We start from the raw sequence: 25,132 nt of genomic DNA, 5'->3' as shown, positions 1-25,132 counted from the left end.
AACTGTGATGTAAAGAGTGCGGGTAATTCCCCCATTGAAACTGACTGCACATGCTTGCTGAGACAATGGCCATTCTATCTTAAATATCAAATTTAGATAATTAAAAATATCCTTAAAAAAGCAAAATGCACAGGAAGTGCCAAATAATCCTACTCTCATTTTGAAGACAATGCCATTGCTATATTCTCCATTTCCACATTTTACTTACAGGTAAAACATAGTCTTCTTTCTTAAAATCTAACTTCTTACATCTGTTCCTTTTTGGAGCCTGTGTTAGCTTTTCTGAGTATGATACTTCAAAGGACAGCTCTTCAGCTTCTACCAGAATGTTTTTTTCCAGATATTCATCATCTAAAGAACAAAGGATGTGGAATATTTAATATGCCATTTAATTGATCAATACAGTTGACTGTAAAATAAGCATAAAATATTGATGAGTTAATCCACAAGCACATTAAAATGTTTACATCCCTGGAAAAGCATCAGGCTCACCCAGAATGATCTTGGTTAAACAATTAATAGTGTCATCAGACTTCCATACGAACAAGCTTCTACAATCGTTACGCAAACTTCCTATTTAATCTGATGTTTTTAATTTTAGATGTTTATGTCTCATGAAAAGCACTGAAGATTATCAGATGATTAGAAAGTCCATAATGAAAAGTTTCTATGTACTCTCATACAATGACGTCTATCCATATACAACACTGCTGCTACTCGGGAAGCAAAAGCCTAAAGCAGAAGGAGGAAGGGCGGAGGCCCCACAGAAAAGTTCTGCCTGCTTTCACTCCTCTTGAGTTTTTATCCCAAACTGTGGAACTACGCCACTCCAGATTTGTTCCAATCCAGTTCGCCCTTTACTGTGAGATTTGTTCAGGTGAATTAATCCTGATTCCTGTGACTCTGTCCTGGTTTTCTGGTCTTGGATGGTGCACATTCCAAAGATGAATGGGTGACAAGTCCTGTCTCCTATACCTGTTTCTCTCAAGTTTGAAATTAAGACAATAGATTTCTTACCAAAAGCAAGGGAAATTACTTGAGTGATCCTAAATCTGATTTTTGACTGAGAGTCTGATTTGCCATCTTGTTTTATTGCCTGGCAAACCTGTTCCTATGTCATGAAAAGAATTATTTGACAACAAAAAAAGAACTCATCAGCTTTACCCTCTTCTATATTAAATCGTTGTCCAACTCTTTGCAATCTCATGGACTGCAGCCATTAGGCTCCTCTGTCCATGGGATTTTCCAGCCAGAATACTGGAGTGGGTTGCCATTTCCTTCTCCAGAGGATCTTCCTGACCTGGGGATCGAACCTGCATCTCCTGCATTGGCAGGTAGATTCTTTACCACTGACCTGGGAAGCCCACCCTCTTCTATAAACAGTGACTAAAAGAAAGCCAAACAGAACAAAAGGAGCAACAGACAGACATGACAGAAGACCTAGTTTATCTCAGTTAAAAGTTCAGTGGAGAAATCTGTCAATCAAGAGATCTAAAATTCTAAAAAATAATTTTGATTTAAAACACAGTAAATGGATAAGAACAAGGCACAGTTATGATTTTCATACATTATACAGAGGCTTGCATTCAAATCAGAGTAATAGCTAACTGTTAGATAAGACTCTAACTACTTGTTCTTCTTTTTTAAATATTTACTTGGCTGTGTCGACTCAACTTTCAGCATGCAGGATCTTTCATTGCGGAGTGTGAGTTCAGTAGCTGCGGCACGTGGCATGTGGGATCTTAGTTTCTAGACCAGGGTCAAGCCTGTGTCCACTGCATTGCAAGGTGGATTCTTAACCATTGGACCACCAGAGAAGTCCCAAGACTATAAATTCTTAAGGCTCTATGGGTAGATTCTTTGGACAGTGGTGATTCTACAGGCTGATGCGCCGAATCACTGGACTACTCCAAGTGGACTTTTACCTCTCAGTGGTACGATTCAAACTGAATAACAACACGGCAGCAAACAGAATGATGTGGAATAATTTATGGTAAATCCATTATCTTTAATTTTTTTAATAATGGTTTTATTAAAATGTAATCCACATGCCTAACAATTACTTATTTGAAGTGTACAATGATTTTTATCATATTTGCAGCACTGTGTAACCATCGGTCAGTGTTAGAACATTTCATCACCTCAACTTATTTGAATTTTGAAGCAAACGCTCCAAGTATGGAGCTCTGTTATGCCTGAGAGGAGCGTGTATCTTTAGGGGGAACTTTGGGGAACCACAAAACTGTGGCCTAAAGGGGACCTACTTCTTACAAGGAAGATTTGAGATTCCACTCTGAACCCACGAAGAGTACCCAGCTTTCAAGTGGAGGAGTCCCCATTAAACATTCACCCTGTTATTTTGTAAGGAAACATCACAAGTGTCTCTGGTGCTGCATATACTTGAGCATAACTAGAGACTTTTAGAAGGCGTCTACTTTCCGGCCTGCTTGATGCTGTTTAGCAGATCCAGGTTACCTATAAAAGAGACCCCAAACCAAAGGCACTGCCTGAGTGAGTAGTTTCTAAATGACACAGTGGTCGTCAAGGTGGAAACGATTCTGCTTGCAATGTGCCTACTGGGTACGACAGGACGGGGTGTTCGGAAGGAGAGGGAGCAGAGGTCCAGGGTGACAGAAATCAGAAAGGGGAGAAAAACACACATACACTTTGCTTCAGAAATCCACTGCTCACCGAACTGAGCGTCAGCACAGAAGCAAAAAGACACCCAGGCTGAGGAGGCTGTGTCACTCACCACTTGCCGCGTTCCGCACTGACCGTCCAGGGTCTGCCGCGCCGTTGGAATGAACTGGCACGTCTGGAACGGCCTCCAGGATGGACTGTGGACCAAGAGAAGACGAACATGGGATCTCAGTTCCCTGATTGGGGATCAAACCTGCACTCCCTGCATTGGAAGGCAAAGTCTCAACTACTGGACCGCCAGGGAGTCCCTGTACTTGTTATTCTTGATGCAGCTGGTCATACATTTTGGTCATAAACCTAGAGCCATGACATATCTAGATGGTTAAAAGAAGGGATGCAGGAGCCAGGCTGCCTGGATTCTAATCCTGGCTCTTCCACTTCACATGACTTCAAGTTACAGAACTCTCTATTAGTTTCCCTGGTCTGTAAAATGAAAATGATAAAAGAAATATTTCAAAAAGTTTTTATGAATTTTAAACGACTATAAATCACATGGGACAACATCTGATGCACAGAGATTACTGTATGAGGGTTAGCTTCTATTAATATACTAATACATCAACTTCTTCACGACGAAATACAGAGGGATAATAACTACCAAAGGGCTCAGCATGTTTTCCAGTTGTGTCCTCTCCTAATTAATCTGCTATTTTCTTCACTGTGACCCTGCCACACTGCTGCACTCCCCTGCAACGTTATCAGAAGCTGGGTATGTATCTTCATAGAGTTTGGTGTTACTACTCAGATTGTATGCTGGTGGTGGTTTACTTGCTAAGTCGTATCCAACTCTTGCAACCCCAAAGAATATAGCCCGTCAGGCTCCTTGAGGTGGGTACTAGTAAAAACTTTACACAAATTCCACTATTTCTATGAATATGAATTTTAAGGTGGAAGTTATCAGCCATGAGTACGCTGAGGGTGAAAATTGGCTACTCCATCAAGAATCCTTTATAAGCTCTTTATACATAAGTCAGTTCTGTTTTCCCCAGAACCTGGTGTTGTTTCTTTTATTCTCATATTTATTCAGCAATATGAAGTGAACTGGAGAAGGAAATGGCAACCCACTCCAGCGTTCTTGCCTGGGAAATCCCATGGACAGAGGAGCCTGGTGGGCTACAGTCCATGGAGTCGCAAGAGTCAGAAAGGACTTAGTGGCTAAACCACCACCACTACAAACTGCACAAAGGAATCTTGAATGCTGAACTTTGTTTTCTCTTTTCCCTACTTTATGCCAAAGAGATGACATATTTTATTATGTAAACAGAATGCAAAGCCATACCCAATTATTTTAACACACATGCCCAAGTATATACTTGGTGGCTCTAAAAACTAATACCACAGAATAAAGATTACCCCACAACAAATTCTTCAAAAACGATGTGGAACACTTTTCAGTGGTTTCCTTAAATTTTCCTACAGAGCAATACTTCATTAAACTTTGAAATAACTCATCTATAGTAGAGAATGCTCCTTAAAAATTGACATTCATGCTGGGCTTGAAGCTGATGGTTTGGGAAGTTGAAACGACTAAATGTCAATTCCATGATCTGTAAAGTGGAGGTGTCATCTGCTCCTTAGGTTTACACGGCCTCCAGCCAGCCTACAGTATTGAACAAGGGCCCGCTCTTTGCAATGTAAATGATTCTGGGACTTTCCTGGGGGAAGAAGAAATTTAAATTGTGACCCTTGCTCTTCAGCTATTTATAATGAGAAGAGAGTAACATTTATGGAACATTATTAAAACACAGTCCACTGCTAAGAGTGAATTTCTACACTAAAATACAAGTGTTTACTGGAGAGTAACGGAAAGCAAGGAGGTGCTGCCCAAAAGGTCTCACTGAAGAGGTTGTTGATCGTGTGCTGGAACTCGAGGAATGATGAAAAGGACGTACAAAGGCAGGGAGGTGGGCAAAGCATTCAGGCCAGGCATGGAATTATAAATTCCAGGTATGGAAATCTGAAGCATTTCGTCTTCATGAGAGGATCAGTGGAGAGCCTGATTTGCCCGGAGTTAAAGCCTGGTAAAGGTGCTCAGACTCAGACTCATAAGGGTTAAAACACAGCAGAACAAAACAAACAGAAGAGCATTCTTTTCTTCTGTGTTAAAGCAGGAGAATGACTTGGTGAAAATGAAAAGGAAGATCTCACTGCCAATAAAGGGAGCAGGAGTTTTGAAACACATTGAATGAAAAGGCTCAGTGCTTGGTATTCATGTTTGTTTGTTTTTTTAAATTCAGGTTTAAAACATCCCTTTACTCATTAAACATATTAGTATTAGAATCTTAAAATATTTTTTTAGTGATTTTAAAGTATTTCAAACATATATGCCACTCCCACTTCTCTGGCTTGTCCATAATGGATCCTGCCACCTCCCTACAATTCCAACCATGGCCCTTTTCCACTGGAGCCTCAGCTGGTTTAAGAGAGGCAAAGACACGCAGCCATCAGGGCTCACCCTGTTGCCCAAGTCCTATTACATTGGGACTGCACAGTCAAGGCTGAGGGATTAGTATTTTAAATTTCAAGATGTAGAAGGTTAGCTCTATCTGCTTGGTGGTTTGGTTGCTAAGTCATGTCCGACTCTTGTGATCCCATGAACTGTGGCCTGCCGGGCTCCTCTGTCCATGGGATTCTCCAGGCAAGACTACTGGAGTGGGGTGCCATTTCCTTCTCTAGGAGGATCTTCCCGACCCAGGAATTGAAACCGGGTTTGCATTGCAGGCAAATTCTTTACCAGCTGAGCTCTGTGAGTTCCCTTAAAACTAGACTTTGACTATGGCATATTTCCTTCACAGTGAAGAATCACCATACCAAATATTTTTCATGTTAATTACTTAAAGGAGAAATTTATCAACTAATAGATGTTCCTCACTGTCCTGACTGGTTGTTGGTTTTTTTTTCATGGTGTGAATCTACGGTTTGTAATTCCTGATACTAAAGCTGCCTGTGCTGGAGTCATTACAGAAAACATGGCTACCATATTCCTCTTTTGCACCTGAGATCAGAATGGAGAAATCCACCTCTTGTAACCACTTTATGCCAAATTCCCCAGAGATGAACTTAAATAATTCACATTCATGGAGGAATATGCAATCAATTTTGAAATTAAAAAAACAACAATTACAACATCTATCCAAATGTGAAGTTAAAGGCAACCTGATGACATCGCAGATTAAATACTGAATCACATCTGAAATTATAAAGTAAATATTAAAGACAGTGAGAGTAATAAATTCCAAAAACCATGAGAATAGCCAAAGTATTTAGATTACTTCTTAACCTTAAATGCAAGTAAGAAAGTTTAAAAATAAATGAAATAGGTTTATAGTCTAAGCGACTAGAAAAACTTGTCCAAGTAGACCTGAGAAGGAATGAAAAAAATAATTAAGATTAAATAAATTAATATGATTTATATTAATTTAATAGAAAAAGTAGGCTTAATTAATTAAAGATAGTGACTTTACATTCTGATGGACATAAAAGACATAAATCTTGGGAAGAAAAAAGAAGTAATAGCCACTACACAGAAAATGTTAAAACTATACACCTAAATAAATGAATATATTATATACAACTATATGTTTATGCACACACACACACACACCCCAACATATACTGAACTAGACATTTTGCTAGAACAAATATACATTATTAAATTCATACAAGTTGGAGTCAAAAGGAATATAACCCCCAGACCCTACCCACTGAAAAATTAATCAAAGCATTATGGCTACAATAATGCCAGGCCTTGGCATAAAACTATACCTAACAGTTTTTACAGATTATATATTTACATCAAAGAATAACAAATTCCTCCACGTTTGGTCCTCATAAAGAATATCGCATTGGCATTAATTCATGGAGTCCTCTTTCAAAATGAGATCTAGTCACTCCCCAGTATTCTGATGTGCCTTCTTCCTAATCATTCCCTGTTGGGGGGTCCACTGGCAGCTGTGGTTTCCTTACAATACTAACTGAAGTTCATTTCATCTGTTTGAAGAAATTGCTTCTTCCTGCCTTGAACCTGCGATTCTTCCCTGACGCACAGCTGTCTGGGCAGGTGATGACTTACCATGGAGCCACTCCTGGGAACGGTAAAACTCCACTCTTCGTCCTGGGACCCATCTGACAGGGCACTACTGTTGAGAGAAGCACCATCTGGCTAAATGGAGAGATGAGAGCACAGTTATTTAGGCAAATGCTTTCTATCATGTTTGTGTGTATTCCACCATGTGTACGTATATAGATACATGTGGCAATACACAAAGCTGTGACTGCGGGGCTGGGCGGGGGCGGGGGGGGGGGGGACCTGCAGCAGCCCCTCAGGGATCGTCACCGTGAGCCACCCGAAGGCCAGGCCTTCTGGCAGACCCTGGCCCCTACAGCAGACCCTGCTATCATCTGCCACAAACTCCGTCTTCCTGAACAATATCTTGGTTTTATTCCAGGGAGCTAGATGTTAAACCAAAGAATTTGATTTCTGGGCTTCTTTGCAGCTAAAAGTGACCGTGTGACAAATGTGGTCAGTGAGGTGTAATTTAAGTGTAATTTTACCAAGAGTGTTTTCAGAAAAGGTAAGTGTTTCCTGACTGGAAAGAGGAGGGCCAGCTGCTACATGTTTCACGGGGTCTGCAGTATCTGGCTCCAGAGAGGATGCTGGAGGCCAGATATGGGTGGGTCTGTGCTGAGAGGATCACGTGGCTGCCCTGTCAGTCCTGGACCATCCCTCATAACCATCTCCACGTGAAACAAAGCAACTCCTACTTTCCTATTACATGCAGCCAAACACAAACTTATCTAATCTTATTATTTTTTTACTATATTCTAAGACTTTTTTTTTTGCAATAATTAGAATTCAGTAGCAATAGTATCAATATGCTTTTTCATTTATAAACTTCGAAGAAGGAGATTTTTGCTTTAATGTACAGTGGTGTTACTGAAATTTAAGGCATGAATATTCTTTTCTTTCATTGCAAAAATACTTGATACTTATGAAAATGCATGATATTTTGTCTTTTAAAAAACTGTCATTCATCTGGATTGACCATATTTTCTGAATTTTCTATAGATGGCATGTGTTATTTTAAAAAATGAACAAAGGGCTCTTTTTTCCTTCAAAGGAACAAATAAAACACAAGAACTAGCACAAGAAATTTAAGTCATGATGGCAAACTCACCATCATCCAGCTCCCTTCTCACCCCAAACTACTAAAAAGTGATGGAAAAAAACACAAATTTTTAAAGGAACAGGTTTTTAACAGCACTGGAAACCAGCAACGAATTCCAGAGCTGATAGACATTTCTAGATGAAAAGCAAATAGAACTGGTTGGTAAAACAAAACCTCTAACTGAAAGCAGCATAAAAGAAAATTTTTCAGACAGGAAAGATAAAAACAACATGATGTACAAAGAATAGGAAAGAGCTGCCGGCAGAGAGTCAAGAGTTGTTTACAAACCAGGGACGAAGCAGTCAATCATTCCTTAAAATATAGACAGCCCCTAAATATAATCTGAGGAAAAAAAACAAATTCAGTCTAAATAAAATGAACTAACTGCTTTGGGGTGGGTGGGCTCCTGGTTTGAGTACACTTGACTCTCTGTCTCCACAGGTTTTCCAATGGCAGATTCATCCAATCCAGATGGATAGATAACGTTTGACGTATTTGAAAAAAATAAAAACCCCAGAAAGCTCCCAAAAGCTAAAGCTTGAGTTTTGCACATGCCAGTAACCATTTATATAGCATGTACATTGTAATAAGGATTACGAGTGATCTAGAGATGGTTTAGGGAAGGTGTGTGTAGGTCATCTGCTGGTACCACATCATTTTATATAAGGGATTTGAGCACCGTTGGATTCTGGTATTTTAAGGGGTCCTGGAACCCATCCCCCATGGATACTGAGGGAGGAGGGGTCTAAGAGAGAGGCAACTCGGAAGACCACACAAGACGTTGGAGAGGAGATGGAGAAATGACATCAGCTTTGCCCTTCATTAGTTTTGCATCTGGGGAGTGTTTACTAACCTACCTGAACCCTATACGCACTTTTACCCCTTTAAAGTTAAGTACACCCAATCACTCTCAAAAACACACAATCACCAATTTTGGCCTTTTAAAAAAATCAATCTACACGGCTGCAGAGGAAACATATAGCAATTTCCTACAGTAATCAGTTAAAAATCAATAAAGACTTGCACAATGACTGCAAAGAACTTTACAGACCCAGGGGCTGTGATCCCCTGCGAGTGTGCTGGCATCTTCTACTTTGTTGAATACTTTCTGCTCTGTTTCCCTTTGGTGGGTCCTCCTACCCTCCTGCTGTGACAGGATTGGATAGACAGGGACAGTATGAGGGAGGGGCTAGGGGTATGGACAGGAAGAAACACCCAGGATGCATAGTCTCGGGGAGAAGCTCTCCCTGCCCTGTAAACCGGGGGATACTTGCTGTCCCTTCCTCCCCACTGCAGGGCCCCCTGGAGGTGTGCACTTCCCTCATCAGATGGTCCTCCCACTTGCGCACGACTCCGCCGCTTATGTCACTTACTGCTACACGTGCCAGAAACTAGCCTGTTCTCCACACAAGATGTTTACATTTGGGAAATAATTGGGAAAAACTAAACATCTGTTTCTTAGTTGATACTGAAGATACTGAAAAGAAATTTACATAGTAGTCTTAATTTTCTGTACAAGCTCACTCACAAGGACCAAGCTTTAGTTGGTAAAGCGTCTGCCTACAATGCGGGAGACCTGGGTTCAATCCCTGGGTCGGGAAGATCTCCTGGAGAAGGAAATGGCAACCCACTCCTGTATTCTTGCCTGGAAAATCCCATGGATGGAAGAGCCTGGTAGGCTACAATCCACGGGGTCGCAAAGAGTCCCGACACGACTGGGCGACTATCACTTATCACTTGCCTTAAAATACACATTTATTTAGTTTTTTAGTAAAAAAAAAAAGCTATTTATTCCAATTTATTTTCTCAGGATAACTTGCTTAAAATACACCTTTAGATATCAGTTTCTTGTAAAGCAACTATACTCCAATAAAAAATTAAGAAATGAGTTTATGTTGCTGGTGTTTCTGCCCATAGAAGCTTTCTCCAAAAGACAGAATTCAGTTATTTTTGATTTATTGAATTATTCCTTGCTGAATTTAAGAGTTAAGGGTGATGGGGCTGGGGGTGGCTTGTTTACCAAAAACCTGAATTATATTGTGTGTTTAGCCAAGAGAAATGAGAGTACACATCCTTTCTACTGTTACAAATGAATGTTCACGGTGGCATTATTCATAACGGCTCAAAAGTGTAACTGATCCAAATGCCCATCATCAGGTGAAAAGATACACCAACAGTAGTATATCTACACAATGGATTATTGTTGGTAATAAAGGAACTAAATTGCTAACGCATGCAACAAGTAGATGAATCTTAAAATTACTTTGTGTGCAAGAAGCCACACACAAGAGTGCATACTAATCCCAACAGGGTCGGCCTCTGCCAGAGAAAGAGGACAGTGGGTGGGAAAAAGGCCTGAGAGAAACGTCTAGGGTGACTGGAATGTTCTTTGTTTTGACGGGCTGTGATTACACAGGTAAAAACACTTCTCAAAATGAACTGAATTATATACCGAAAATGCAAGCACTTGTTTTAAAAATATGTAACAGTAAAAAAAGAGGCAGAAATAATCCCATTCCTTACAAATAATATAATTATCTTCAAGGGTCTATAGCTGCTATTAATCAAGAACTTACAGCTACCATGATGGGTAAATCACAGAGGAAAAAGTTGTTCTTGGGAAATAAGAATATGTTTGCTGAAATTTACAAGGAGTAAGAGAAGCTAAACAAGATAACAGGATCATGACTAAGAAAGAAATTGCTAACCTGGAGCATAAAGATGAAGCAATCTGAGCAAAAGAGAGTAACTTGAGAGAAAATTTAGGACACTGAAATTCAATGCAAGCAAAGCGAGAGCCATCTAATACGTGTTTGCTAATCATCTTGTGAATTTAAGGATTAGATCCACATGCTATGGTGGCGGCATGGAAGGAAAAAGCCAGAAGTTCACTCTAAGGCTGGCACTGCACTGTACTGAAGTTGTACCAGCTTGATTTACCCACCATTAGTCGCTTCTTTGTGATTAAAACAAACTCCTACTTGTTTAAATCAAGGTTTCTTAGATTTTCTTTTCTATAAAGCAAACACAGATGTAAATGATCATTTTTAACAGATGGTATGATTGTATTTTGCAGTGAATTATAAATCAATAGCAAATGTAGCTATTTGAATTTTACTTAAGGCATTGGAAATAAACCAGACCGACTACTTTGCCTTCTGTATTAACTAACACCTCAAATGACTAATTCATTTATGTCAACTACACATAAGGAAAATGTTTTCTCTTATCCATATGAATGATCTGTAGTTTGTGAGGATTGTAGACTGGGTTGTAAGCCTTTTTGTAAATAAATCTTTTGAAAAGGCCTAGATTTAGTGGCATTTATGATTTAGAGTCAAGACTCAGCCTCATATAATATATAGACAATAGGCAATTATATATCATAGACAATTCCTTTATTGTAGGTAGTTTATTGCAAAACCAACACATTGGACATTAACAAAAGCATAAAATATTATATGAACTCTTCAGATGACCAAACCTTTCCTAAAACCTAGTAGCATCAACAAACATAACTGAAAAAAAAAAAAGTTACACCACCAATACTGTCTCAGCAGGGAGGAGGGAACCTTCTGGGATTCAGCATTCTCTCCCCTGACTTCCTTAGGAGAGGGAATATGAGGATGGAAAAAGTAAAGAAAAAATGAAGTATACACATTTCATCAAGGGAGAGAAAAGATAACTCAGGATAGAACGGCACATAAAAACAGATGTGAGAGAAGGCTCTGTCTGGCTAAACCATGAAAAAAGCAACCTTCCTTGTCTATAAACTGACAGATGCTGGATCCTTCTCCCGGGGCTTGCCTGAAGTCTGCTCTGGGTAAGTGCGGGGAGGAGTGTCGGGGGTGGGGAGTGGCTCTGGGGAAATGCAGGTGGCGGGGACAGAAGGGAGCCCTGGACACCTGGGGTAAAGAGTGCACTCAGAGGCAAGGTGCCTGGTGTTCGCCTTGCACTGGGGAAACACGTGCTGCTGTCCCATGACTTGACATCCGTATCCAGTGGACCTGGGACCCAATGGGACTAACACTCATAGGAGAATATTTTAAAATAAGAGAAAAATGTAAAGGGACTAAATCCATCATAAAGAAATGCCTACCCTCATTGGTCTTCTGGTTTTGTGTCTGTTTTAATAGAGCACGTAGTTATTTGTGGCTGTCACTATTAACCTCGGTTCACTTCCTGCTGAATGGCTTCCTCCGAATAAAGGCAGACCGGCGTGCTGACAGCTGTGCTTGTCCAGCTACCTTAACTATGCTGCCCTGTGGTGAGGTTTCGCACGGCTGTCTTGAAAGACTGGCTGCCCGTCTCATCCCTCCCCCGTCCTCCTCTATCACTTACCAAGGGGCCGCTGGCTTTGATGATTCCTGGCAGCGCTTTTCCCTCCTGGGCGCCATCCAGCTCGCGAGCATGGCTGTCACAGGTCTCACCTGGCTAAGGAGAGAAGTGAAGTCACTTTTATCCAGGCACGTCTTTCCCAATAAGGGCTTCCCAGGTGGCGCAAGTGATAAAGAAGCTGCCTGCCAATGGAGGAAACTTAACAGAGTAGGTTCGATCCCTGGGTTGAGAAGATCCTCTGGAGGAAGGCATGGCAACCCACTCCAGTATTCTCGCCCAGAGAATCCCCATGGACAGAGGAGCCTGGAGGGCTACAGTCCATAGGGTCTCAAAGAGGTGGACATGACTGAAGTGACTTAGCATGCACCCACATCTTCCCCCGTGTGATGGTTTACTCAATTACACATTACACTAGAATCGGTTTAAAGGCACAGCCCTGTGGAGATACAGTTAAGGACTGAAATAATGGTAAGAGCATTCACCAGTTCCTCCGAAAGGATGCTGATCCTTATAAGTGTTGCGCACTGGAAGAGAAATGAGTCTCAAAAGCAGACACCACTATCTGCTTGCCAAAACTTGCTTTTCTTTTCTCCTCTAACATACAAATATCACGACCTTGCTGTAGGATGCTGTGTGTCTGTCTACGAGGACCAAGTGTGATCCTGTGATGGTTCGGTCCAGTGCGATTTTGGTTAAAATGCTACTAGGGAAAACAGCTGGGAAGGCTAGTGTTCTCTTGCTGACGTGGACAGAATCAAGCTGACTGATGTTTCTTCCAGGACGTGGACAAGACACGTGTGATGCCCAGACATCCCTCAGCATTAAACATTAGCCTGCATGCTACATGGAGCACAATGGAAAGATTAAAAAATTGCTAGGTCCATGAGAGAGGTATTAGTCATACCAGCCTCAGAGTCCTTATTTTGTAAGGAAAACAAACCTCTAATTGTCTAAGTCAGGAAGCTTACTGATAAAACTACGCTACTTAAAAGTCAGACTTTATGAGTATATTTTGGAATGATTTACAAATCAAAAGCAAGAGCATTCAGTGCTCTTTTGATTATGAAACTGGAAAAACATTAGACCGATTATCTCACAAACACACATGACTGAGCCAAATATTTCATTCCCATTCTCTGAGATTTGGAAAGGCTCTGATTTTTCACTATGCAACTATGCAGCAAATGTATTTGAGACTATTCCGACTGTAATGCACTGCTCTGTAGGCCTTGTGTATATGCTCTAAGATTTTTTTAGCAGCATTTGTGATATAACGGCAAATCTCCCAAAATAAGATGCAAATATCCTATCCATGATTAAAACAATGCTTTGCAAAATTAAACACGCTGGGTATTAATGAAATAAACTTTCACATGAGACCTTAGAAACTTCTTTTTCTGTATTTTCTAACTTTCCCCCAGTGCGTATGTATGCTATTCACGTGAAGAATACACATCTCTTTGGAAGTGGAAACAATGCTAAAACGCAGTACAAGAAAACTTAGGTCAGGATGGAGAACAGAGTGAACCACTCCCAACAGAGAAAGGGCATATTTTTATAGGTACAGCTCCAAAGGGCACTGAAAACCAACAAAGTATTCTCCTAACAGATGAACAATTGTTGGAAATTTCTGGAAAGTAAAAAATAATTTGCTTCCTAATCATAGAGAAATTCTCAGCCTAAGAAGAGCATAAGACAACACTGCTGGCAAGCAAAGGGCAAATCCACAAAAAACAGACAAATGAACAACCAAACTTAGACTGATAATTACACGGGACAAGAGGCTCCAGGGTGACAGCTAGGAAAATTCAGTGTGAGGGGTTTCCTCAGTGAAGGGGCCAAAGACCTCCCGACAGCCCCCTTTATACTGAGCAGCAGGCAGAAGCCAGGCATAAACCCAAGGAAAGCCTTCTGGAGGAAGTGAACCACCTGCCTAAGAAAGAGGCTGAGCATTGGGACCATGACAGATCTCAGTATCAGGTCACTCCAGACCTTCATGAAAGGTATGGGTGGGAAAGTAAAATGGAAACATGAATTTTAGCTGGGAATGATGTCATCTGTTACTTTCCCTTTGGCATTGAAGGTGTGTGCACTCAATTATCTGTGTATGTGTACATGTCTACACATACCCACATGCACAGACTCATCCATGTATGCTGTTAAAATAACGTCCCTTCACAGACTGTTCACACACCTTACTGACTTACAAAGGACCCAAAGTCAGCCCTCTTAGTCAATAAAGAGCTCTGTGGGAAAACATCTATATAATGGCAGAGAAAGCTATACAGCAAAGACATGTCCTAAAAGTCACTAACTAGGCAATCCAGCCAATCGCCAAGTATCATCAGTCACTGGAGAAAAATCAACACTGTAAAAAAGTTAGCCATGGAGAAAAATCAACATTTTTGGAAAAAAAGAAGTATACAGATAATGATAAACATTCTGGGAGAAAGAAATAATTGAGGGAAGAGGAAAAGGCTTATGATGATGTAACAGTTTCAGAGAGATTTGAGAGACTATTGCAATCATCAACCAGGACTACCTATAACAAGGAAGGGTAAATCAGTGCAAAAAGCAGGAGTTCTTATGAATTAACAGGATGAATTTAAAAATCAACAGGGACCAAATTATAACCACTCGACAAAAATTAGAAATAGGTTTCCACAGGATGATGTGGACAAAATCAGCTAGCATATAGAACAAATGGGCAAAAAGACACGGGAAATGTAAGAGACAATTTAAAAGCTTTGTGAATTTAACGCAAGAAATGAAAAGAAGAAAAGGGAAAATGGAGATAATCTGCAAGGGACAAGGGGCTGGTCTGTAAAGTGTGGACAGAGTGCCCCTCATGAGACACACGTAAGGGCAAAGGAAACTGCAGAGAAGCTGAACATCATTGTCACCATCGTCTTCATCAGATCAAGAATGGCACACGGGGCACTCCTCGACCAACACAGAACCCCTCTCCCTCTGCTGGGAAGGAAAATAACGGGCCAAGGAGAAGGAAACACAGAAGCATGAGAGAAGCAAGTCTCTCCCTGCAGATTTTTGCTGCCAGGAGGCCATGCGGAGACAGATGTCAATAACCCATGTCCTTCTTAGGGTGAAGGGCGTGCTCAGTAAGAGGATCCAGCCTCACACCAGGAGGTACAAACCACAGCTTGAGAGTCTTCTCTTTTGCTAAAATAGCCTCAGTGGCAGTTCTGAACGCCAATCAGTACTCTGAAACTCTACTAACCTGGGCGAGGTGGGCTCTAGTGAAGCCCATTTACCTCCTGCGCAAGATTCTGTGTTTTCCCCACTTACTGTGACACATTCCAGAGGCTGCAGTGCCGTGTCCCCATGACAGATTTACATTTAGAAAATAACTGAAATGTCAAAATATTTCTTATGGTGAGAATTAAATTAATTCTGAAGGATTCAAAGAAGGTAGCCTAAAATTTTCCACTGTGCACTCAGCAGAGAGAACAATGGCTCAGCTGACGGCCTCCCCCAGTCCTGACTGCTGGCAGCCGCAGCTGTGGTTGTTTTTGTCACTGTAGGTACAAGGAGGCTCCGTCGTTTTTTGAGGGTTTAACTATTTAATTATTCATTCCTGAGTCTGAGACGCTTTTTTCTTCCTTGTTACAAGATAAGTGTTTTTTTTTTCCCCTTAAAATTTTCCAGGTTGCCTTGAAGTAACCACTTCTCCTGACCTCCGGGCGCTCGCATCCCTCTTTGTCTTACCAGCTGACCATTTCTGCAGGGGACCACTGGCATCCTTCCTTCATCCGGGCTCACATCCAGAAGAGAAGCTGGGACACAACAAAACTCATCTGGCTATTGAGAAAAACAGAGTGCATTTTTATTCAGGCATGCTCTCCCAGGGGTCACCGTGCATTCAATCACGTATTATGCATACAGTGTGCACGTGCATCCAGACCTGGCGAGACACCCACAGATACGACTGCCTGTGCACCCAGCACTGCATGTGGCCACTTGGCAGCCGGTCCTGGGGCCTCACCACACACCAGGTGCAGTGACAGACACTGGTCTCTGTGCAAGACACTGTAAATTAACCGCCTGCCCCAAACCTAGTTGCCTGTCTTCCTTAATAGGGTCTTTTATTATTTTTTTCAGGAATGTTTGTGTACAATTAGAAAGTATTAATTTCCCAGGCTCTCTTGTAGCTAAGAGTGATCATATAATGTTTCCAGGCCATGAGAGGTAACTGGAATTCTACCAAGTTAAGATTTCTGGAAAATTGAAGTCAGACAGAGACAGGAGGTACAAGTACCTGGAGCTGCCAGGAACATGGATGTGGTTGTCAGGAGTGGCCCAGCCCCCTTGGTGAGCAGAAGGATGAAGGCCATGCATGAAAGACACAATACAAAGACGGGAGGAAGCTGGATCTATGCTAAAGCAAAGGAACACCTTCTTTCAGTTTCCGCATTTGTACTTGTAGAACTCTTGGGTTTTCTGTACCATGCAGTCAAGCGTATATGTGTGATATAATCATGTTTTTTTTTTTTAAAAAGGACTGTATGCCTATATTTATACAGTTAATTGTGAGTTAGTCCCACCGTTAATTGTTTATCAGTTATGAAATTGAAAATAGATTCGGTTGACTATTTTGCTCAATAAAATGTATTACTGGAGGTAATATCTGATTCACAGCTTCTGAATATTAGAAAAATTCTGTTTGGGCTCATGATGAAATGGATTTGAGATCTTGCACTATGTACCCAAAGGCTGACTTAGTATCTGTGATTTAGTGTATAAGAGTTCTACTAAAACAAGGCTTAAATAGTCTTTTAGAATAGAATTTCACTGAAAATTATATTTATTGACTAGTCAATTAAATCACAAAATTTTATTTGGGCCCATAGAAATACTCATGTTTTTCCTTGCTTGTCCATATTTTCTAAATTTCCATTATACACTGTGTATTACTTTTATAATAAGGAAAAAGACCACATTTTTTGGAAGAAACACATACTACTGAGAAATTGACAGAAGAAACTTGGATCAAGATGACCTATGCTCCTGCTCCTGTAAATTACTTAACATGTCAGAGATACTTTTCTCAAAGAGTAGATCTAGAAACCATGAAACACTTCCATTAGCAGAACAGAAATTGCTGGATGTCCCTGGAAGATAAAAAGCAAGCAAGAATGGTTTGATAAGGGTAGAGAAAAACTTGGGCCTGAAAAAAGAGTACAAGAGAAAAACGTGTGGAAGGTCAATGCTGATCAAGAAAAAGCACATCTCCAGGATGCAAATGTCATGAGCAGGAAGGCATGGCCTAATTCAGAAGACAACAGCTGTTTAGGAGAAGAGCAGGCAGCAGCTAAATGTATTCAGGTTTCAACTTAACTGTCCCCGTGGTGACAGACTGACTATCTTCTTCTACCTGCGACCACTTGGCCTGCCTCACTCCCCACTGTCTCTAGAGCTGGACCTCCAGCAGTAAGACTGGGTGGAGAGAAGAGGGAGGTGCACAGAAGGAAGGCCCCGGGCCACTCCCCTGGCCTACCAGGAATGTGGTCATCTCTCTGCCTTTGCTGGAGTTAAATATTGAACAGTTTACTGTACTTACATGCTATGGAAAAATAAGAAAAATAAGACTGTTCATAAGACTTAAGCCTCAGTGGGAAAGTGCCCACACTGTACTTCCCTTCAGGGTCTAAGTGAAAGGAGAAGCACTGTTTCTATGTGGCTACAGTGCAAAGTTTTAGGAAACCTAGAGAGGCTAGTTATGCATTTTTCTTGAGTACCTGGGGGACTCAAGAGAAGCTACAGACACTTCTATATTTTGCAGTTTGCCAGGGAAGAGGAATTGGTGCTTTTGAACTCTGGTGCTGCAGAAGACTCTTGAGAGTTCCATGGACTGCAAGGAGATCAAACCAGTCAATCCTCAAGGAAATCAACCTTGAATATTCACTGGAAGGACTGATGCTGAAGCTCCAATACTTTGGCCACCTGATGCAAACAGCCAACTCACTGGAAAAGACCCTGATGCTGGGAAAGGCTGAAGGCAAAAGGAGAAGGGGGCAGCAGAGGATGAGATGGTCAGATACCACAACCAACTCAAGGGATGTGAATTGGAGCAAACTCCGGGAGATGGTGAAGGACAGGGGAGCCTGGAGTGCTGCAGTCCATGGGGTCACAAACAGTCAGACACAACTGAACAACAACAGCAAGGGGAAATGAAAAATCTTAGTCTGAAGTAGCCAGAAACAGAAATGGGGAAAGAATGCGTGTAGGCCAAGTTCTTAGTACTCGCTCAAGATGATCTGGGCGATAACTGGAAAATGACACTGGGAATTTAAACCCGAAGGGCAAACCTTTCCTTTGATAGGCATCTAGTCCAGGACTTGTGTGTATGGAGCCTGGTCTCAAGTTATAGGCATTGCCTGTACCCAGTTCCAGCTGAGGACAATCTCACCTTCCAGGAAGACACAGGTTTCAACCAGGTTAAAAGTTCAAACAGCACAGAACTCAGAATGCCTTCCCTCATTCTGCTCTAACATGGCAGAAGATTCTAGATCTGTGATCAATATACTGGCTACAAGCCATATGTGACAATTTAGGTTTAAATCAATTATGATTAAACAGTTAAAATTTTCATTCCTTACTTATACTAGCTACGTTTCAAGTGCTGATGCCACATGTGGCTGGGGCTATCACACTGGAGAGCATAGAAATGGGTCATTTCCACTACTTTAGACCATTCTAAAAGTTGGATAAAGAAGGCTGAGTGCCAAAGAACTGATGCTTTCGAACTGTGGTGCTGGAGAAGATTCTTGAGGTTCCCTTGGACAGCAAGGAGATCAAACCATTCAGTCCTAAAGGAAATCAACCCTGAATATTCATTGGAAGGACTGATGCTGAAGCTCCAATACTTTGGCCGCCTGATGCAAAGAGCTAACTCATTGGAAAAGACCCTGATGCTGGAAAAGATTGGCAGCCGGAGCAAAAGGGGATGACAGAAGATGAGATGGTTGGATGGCCTCACCAACTCAATGGACATAAGTTTGAACAAACTCTAGGAGATAGTGAAGGACAGGGAAGCCTGGCATGCTGCAGTCCATAGGGTTGCAAAGAGTTGGACGTGACTGAGAGACTCAACAACAACAAAGACAGGTGTAAAGGCCAGGATTCTTCTGGGATGTTGTAAACACACAGGCAAAGCTTAACTCTGTAGACGTGAGCTACTCTGGCAACACCCCACTCTGGTTAATGTATCTAAGAGAAGACCTGACTGACACACAACCTAAAGTAACTAAAATTAGAATTGTTTTCATTTACATCAGTTACCCAATAAGCACGCAAAAGCATGATGACTGTAACGGACCACGCAGAAGCATGGCCAAGAGGAGCTACCCCTCGCCCAAGGCCAGGGACGGTGGCCGAGAGGAGGTACCCCACGTCCGAGGTCAGGGCCGGCAGCCAAGAGTGCCTGGCTGCGACAGCGCAGGAGCGGCCAAGAGGAGCTACCACACACCCGAGGCCAGGGGCAGTGGCCGAGAGGAGCAACCCCATGCCCGAGGAGTGGTGGCTGCACAGAGGGCTGAGAGGAGCTACTCCACATTCAAGGTCAAGAGGGATGACCTCGTCTAAGGTAAGGAGCAGCGGCTGAGCTTTGCTGTAGCAGCCATGAAGAGATGCCCCACGTCCAAGGTAAGAGAAACCCAAGTAAGATGGTAGGTGTTGCGAGAGGTCATCAGAGGGCAGATACACTGAAATCATAATCAGAGAAAACTAGTCAATCTACACACACGGAACTCAATGAAACTAAGCCATGCAGTGTGGGGCCACCCAAGATGGGCGGGTCATGGTGGAGAGGTCTGACAGAATGTGGTCCTTTGGAGAAGGGAATGGCAAACCACTTCAGTATTCTTGCTTTGAGAACCCCATGAACAGTATGAAAAGGCAAAATGATAGGATACCAAAGAGGAACTCCCCAGGTCAGTAGGTGCCCAATATGCTACTGGAGATCAGTGGAGAGATAACTCCAGATAGAATGAAGGTATGGAACCAAAGCAAAAACAATATCCAGTTGTGGATGTGACTGGTGATAGAAGCAAGGTCCGATGCTGTAAAGAGCAATACTGCATAGGAACCTGGAATGTCAGGTCCATGAATCAAGACAAATTGGAAGTGGTCAAACGAGATGGCAAGAGTTGAACGTGGACATTCTAGGAATCAGCGAACTAAAATAGACTGGAATGGGTGAATCTAACTCAGCTGACCATTATATCTACTACTGCAGGCAGGAATCCCTTAGAAGAAATGGAGTAGCCATCATGGTCAACAAAAGAGTCCGAAATGCAGTACTTGGATGCAGTCTCAAAAACGACAGAATGATCTCTGTTCGTTTTCAAGGCAAACCATTCCATATCACAGTAATCCAAGTCTATGCCCCAATCGGTAACGCTGAAGAAGCTGAAGTTGAATGGTTCTATGAAGACCTACAAGACCTTTTAGAACTAACACCCATAAAAGATGTCCTTTTCATTATAGGGGACTGGAATGCAAAAGTAGAAAGTCAAAAAACACCTGGAGTAACAGGCAAATTTGGCCTTGGAATATGGAATGAAGCAGGGCAAAGGCTAATAGAGTTTTGCCAAGAGAATGTACTGGTCATAGCAACACCCTCTTCCAACAACACAAGAGAAGACTCTACACGTGGACATCACCAGATGGTCAACACCGAAATCAGACTGATTATATTCTTTGCAGCCAAAGATGGAGAAGCTCTATACAGTTAGCAAAAACAAAAATGGGAGCTGACTGTGGCTCAGATCATGAACTCCTTAATGCCAAATGCAGATTTAAATTGAAGGAAGTATGGAAAACCATTGGACCATTCAGGTATGACCTAAATCAAATCCCTTATGATTATACAGTGGAAGTGAGAAATAGATTTAAGGGACTAGATCTGATAGATAGAGTGCCTGATGAACTATGGATGGAGGTTCATGACATCGTACAGGATACAGGGATCAAGTCCATCCCCATGGAAAAGAAATGCAAAAAAGCAAAATGGCTGTCTGGGGAGGCCTTACAAATAGCTGTGAAAAGAAGAGAGGCGAAAAGCAAAGGAGAAAAGGAAAGGTATAAGCATCTGAATGCAGAGTTCCAAAGAATAGCAAGGAGAGATAAGAAAGTCTTGCTCAGAGATCAATGCAAAGAAATAAAGGAAAATAACAAAACTGGAAAGACTAGAGATCTCTTCAAGAAAATTAGAGATACCAAGGGAACATTTCATGCAAAGATGGGCTTGATAAAGGACAGTAATGGTATGGACCTAAGAGAAACAGAAGATATTAAGAAGAGGTGGCAAGAATACGCGGAAGAACTGTAGAAAAAAGATCTGCATGACCCAGATAATCATGATGGTGTGATCACTCATCTAGAGCCAGACATCTTGAAAAGTGAAGTCAAGTGGGCCTTAGAAAACATTACCATGAACAAAGCTAGTGGAGGTGATGGAATTCCAGTGGAGCTATTTCAAATCCTGAAAGAGGATGCTGTGAAAGTGCTGCACTCAATATGCCAGCAAATTTGGAAAACTCAGCAGTGACCACAGGACTGGAGTTTTCATTACAATCCCAAAGAAAGGCAATGCCAAAGAATGCTCAAACTACCACACAACTGCACTCATCTCACACGCTAGTAAAGTAATGCTCAAAATTCTCCAAGCCAGGCTTTAGCAATACGTGAACCGTGAACTTCCTGATGTTCAAGCTGGTTTTAGAAAAGGCAGAGGAACCAGAGATCACATTGATAACATCCACTGGATCATGGAAAAAGCAAGAGAGTTCCAGAAAAACATCTCTTTCTGCTTTATTGACTATGCCAAAGCCTTTGACTGTGTGGATCACAATAAACTGTGGAAAATTCTGAGAGAGATGAGAATACCAGACCACCTGACCTGCCTCTTGAGAAACCTATATGCAGGTCAGGAAGCAACAGTTAGAACTGGACATGCAACAACAGACTGCTTCCAAATAGGAAAAGGAGTATGTTAAGGCTGCACATTGTCACCCTGCTTATTTAACTTCTATGCAGAGTACATCATGAGAAATGCTGGGCTGGAAGAAGCACAAGCTGGAATCAAGGTTGCCGGGAGAAATATCAATCACCTCAGATATGCAGATGACACCACCCTTATGGCAGAAAGTGAAGAGGAACTAAAAAGCCTCTTGATGAAAGTGAAAGACGAGAGTGAAAAAGTTGGCTTAAAGCTCAACATTCAGAAAACGAAGATCATGGCATCTGGTCCTATCACTTCATGGCAAATAGATGGGGAAACAGTGAAAATAGAGGCTGACTTTATTTTGGGGGGCTCCAAAATCACTGCAGATGGTGATTGCAGCCAGGAAATTAAAAGACGCTTACTCCTTGGAAGGAAAGTTATGACCAACCTAGACAGCATATTAAAAAGCAGAAACATTACTTTGCCAACAAAGGTCCATCTAGTCAAGGCTATGGTTTTTCCTGTGGTCATGTATGCATGTGAGAGTTGGACTGTGAAGAAAGCTGAGCACCGAAAAATTGATGCTTTTGAACTGTGGTGTTGGAGAAGACTCTTGAGAGTCCCTTGGATGCAAGGAGATCCAACCAGTCCATTCTAAAGGAAATCAGTCCTGGGTGTTCTTTGGAAGGACTGATGCTAAAGCTGAAACTCCAATACTTTGGCCACCTCATGTGAAGAGTTGATTCACTGGAAAAGACTCTGATGCTGGGAGGGATTGGGGGCAGGAGGAGAAGGGGACGACAGAGGATGAGATGGCTGGATGGCATCGTCAACTCGATGCACATGAGTTTGAGTGAACTCCGGGGAGTTGGTGATGGACAGGGAGGCCTTGCATGCTGTGATTCATGGGGTCACAAAGATCGGACATGACTAAGCAACTGAACTGAACTGCACTGAACTGCCCCAATATCCTTGAAGTTTTAATTTATGTCATTATTGATATCACAATTAAGCAGAAAAGAAACCTAAATCAAAGTGATTAACTAAAAGAAGTAAGAGCCACTGGATGGATTCTCAAGCTCTTGCTCGGCCGCAGAAACTCAGCGCCGCACGGATAGAATCTGGCTCCCAGGGCCCCTGGGTGGGGTGTGCAGCAGTCACACCCAGAGTGTGACTCCATTCGCGCCAAGAAAGTTCCTGACAGACGTAGGTTCCCTTAGCCAACTTTTTCTTTGCCTGCACTAGAGTATCAAGTTCCCCTTTTCCTATATATGAATTAGGTACATGAATCCTATCTGCATAGAAAGTGAAGTCACTCAGTCGTTTCCGACTCTGCGACACCATGGACTCTAGCCTACCAGGCTCCTTCGTCTATGGGATTCTCCAGGCAAGAATACTGGAGTGGGTTGCCATTTCCTTCTCCAGGGGATCTTCCCAACCCAGAGATTGAACCCGGGTCTCCCACACTGGAGGCAGATGCTTTAAACCTCTGAGCCACCAGGGAAGCCCACAGAGGGTGAAGAATCCACCTTCCAAAGCAGGGAAGGTGGGTTCGACCCCTGGGTGGGAAACTAAAATCGCACATACTGTGGGGCAACTAAGCCCATGAGCTGCAGCTACTGAGTCCTGTGCACCTCAGCTACAGAAAAAGGCCATGCTCTGCAACTCAGAGTTACATGCTGCGACTCAGACCCAACACAGCCAAAATTAATAAGAAAGAAATATTTTTTAAAAAAAGAATTGCACAGAGGACGTATCCAATAATTATCTGTATGAATGAAGTAGATCAGAGCTAGCACTGAAACTACCACAGAAATAGGAGGACATGACTCACAGCCTTGCAAGTAAAACTGTGGCCCAGGAACTGCCGAGGGTGACGTGGAATTTCAACCAGCCATGGCTCAGAAAACATGTGAGGCTGCCCTGATTTTTTTTGAATCATTCTCTAGCTCACTTGATTAATGCTGTATCTCACTTTTTAGCATCTTAATTTCTTTGAACATAAAGGGTACCCTAACCACTCTCTCATCCTCATCCCCAGTTAAAGCAAACCACCCAGATGTGCTCATGAGACTTGGGTCCACCTTTTCAGGAGTGCATTGCCTGTCCACAGAGCTTCCACTTAGCACTCAGATTTAAGTAAAGGCTCCCTGGAACCCATCCACAAAGACGTGCTCCATTACCAAAGAAGTTATCCTCCAACTTCAAAAGAAGGGAATAAATTTTGTGTGCAGGGAGCGTGCTGCATGGGGAATAAGAAATAGTCACTTAAGTTTATAAAATCTTGCATGGTGCTGTCTGCTTCAGTTTTCTCTTTTAAAGCTAGAGGATGACTATGAACTTTCCTGATATTTTTCCCATATTCTCCTCTGCTCCCCTAATCATACCTTTTGAGCCCTGTCCATTACTTACAGGAGATTCGCTGGCTCCGAAGATGTCTCTGACATCCCTGACAGATTGCTTGTTCTTTTTTCTCAAGGTTTGTGTGTAAGTATTGTATCTCTTCTTCACTGCAGCTGCCTGGGTTCGAGTCAAAGTAGAGAGCAAGGCTTTGCCATCTTCCTCCTCATCACCCGAGATCAGGGTTGATAAACCCACATCTTGCAACCACTCTGCTTCAAGTTCTCCTTCTGTAAAATGAAGTTGCCAAAAGGTGAGAATATTCTATGACTGGATGACGAATATATCTGTAAGTCTATAGACATCAGTGAGTAAGAAATATCAGTAAACAATATTAATAAGACCATCCTGGACCCTGAGGACATTACGCCAAGTGAAGTAAGTGAGACTGAGAAAGACAAACACCAAACACCATATGATCTCATTACACGTGGAGTTTAAGAACAAAATGAAGCCAAAAGCCCAAGCGCATAAATACGGAGAATAGACTGGTGTGCTTAGCAGAGGCAAGGGGTTGGGGTGGGCAAGAAGGGTAAAGGTGGTCAAAAGGTACACACTTCCA

General features: G+C 42.1%; 1 protein-coding gene across 13 annotated transcripts in view; it reads right to left on the bottom strand.

Moving 5' to 3' along the window:
- Positions 1-25,132, bottom strand: part of ARHGAP28 (Rho GTPase activating protein 28) — a 142,370-nt gene that overhangs the window by 32,751 nt on the left and 84,487 nt on the right. For 7 of the 13 annotated variants that reach the window (XM_027960992.3, XM_042239677.2, XM_027960993.3 and 4 more), the window contains exons 3-8: positions 24,583-24,800; positions 15,933-16,025; positions 12,210-12,302; positions 6,773-6,862; positions 2,753-2,837; positions 209-351 (exon numbers count right to left, since the gene is read on the bottom strand). In XM_027960992.3, coding sequence (XP_027816793.1) covers positions 209-351; positions 2,753-2,837; positions 6,773-6,862; positions 12,210-12,302; positions 15,933-16,025; positions 24,583-24,800 — 722 coding nt within the window. The remainder of the gene's footprint in view (positions 1-208; positions 352-2,752; positions 2,838-6,772; positions 6,863-12,209; positions 12,303-15,932; positions 16,026-24,582; positions 24,801-25,132) is intronic. The other 6 variants (XM_027960995.3, XM_060405459.1, XM_060405461.1 and 3 more) reach the window with 1 other exon arrangement.

The sequence above is a fragment of the Ovis aries genome, chromosome 23, assembly GCF_016772045.2.
Source record: "Ovis aries strain OAR_USU_Benz2616 breed Rambouillet chromosome 23, ARS-UI_Ramb_v3.0, whole genome shotgun sequence".
Classification (NCBI taxonomy): Eukaryota; Metazoa; Chordata; class Mammalia; order Artiodactyla; family Bovidae; genus Ovis; species Ovis aries.
This window is presented reverse-complemented; position numbering and strand designations above follow the sequence as displayed.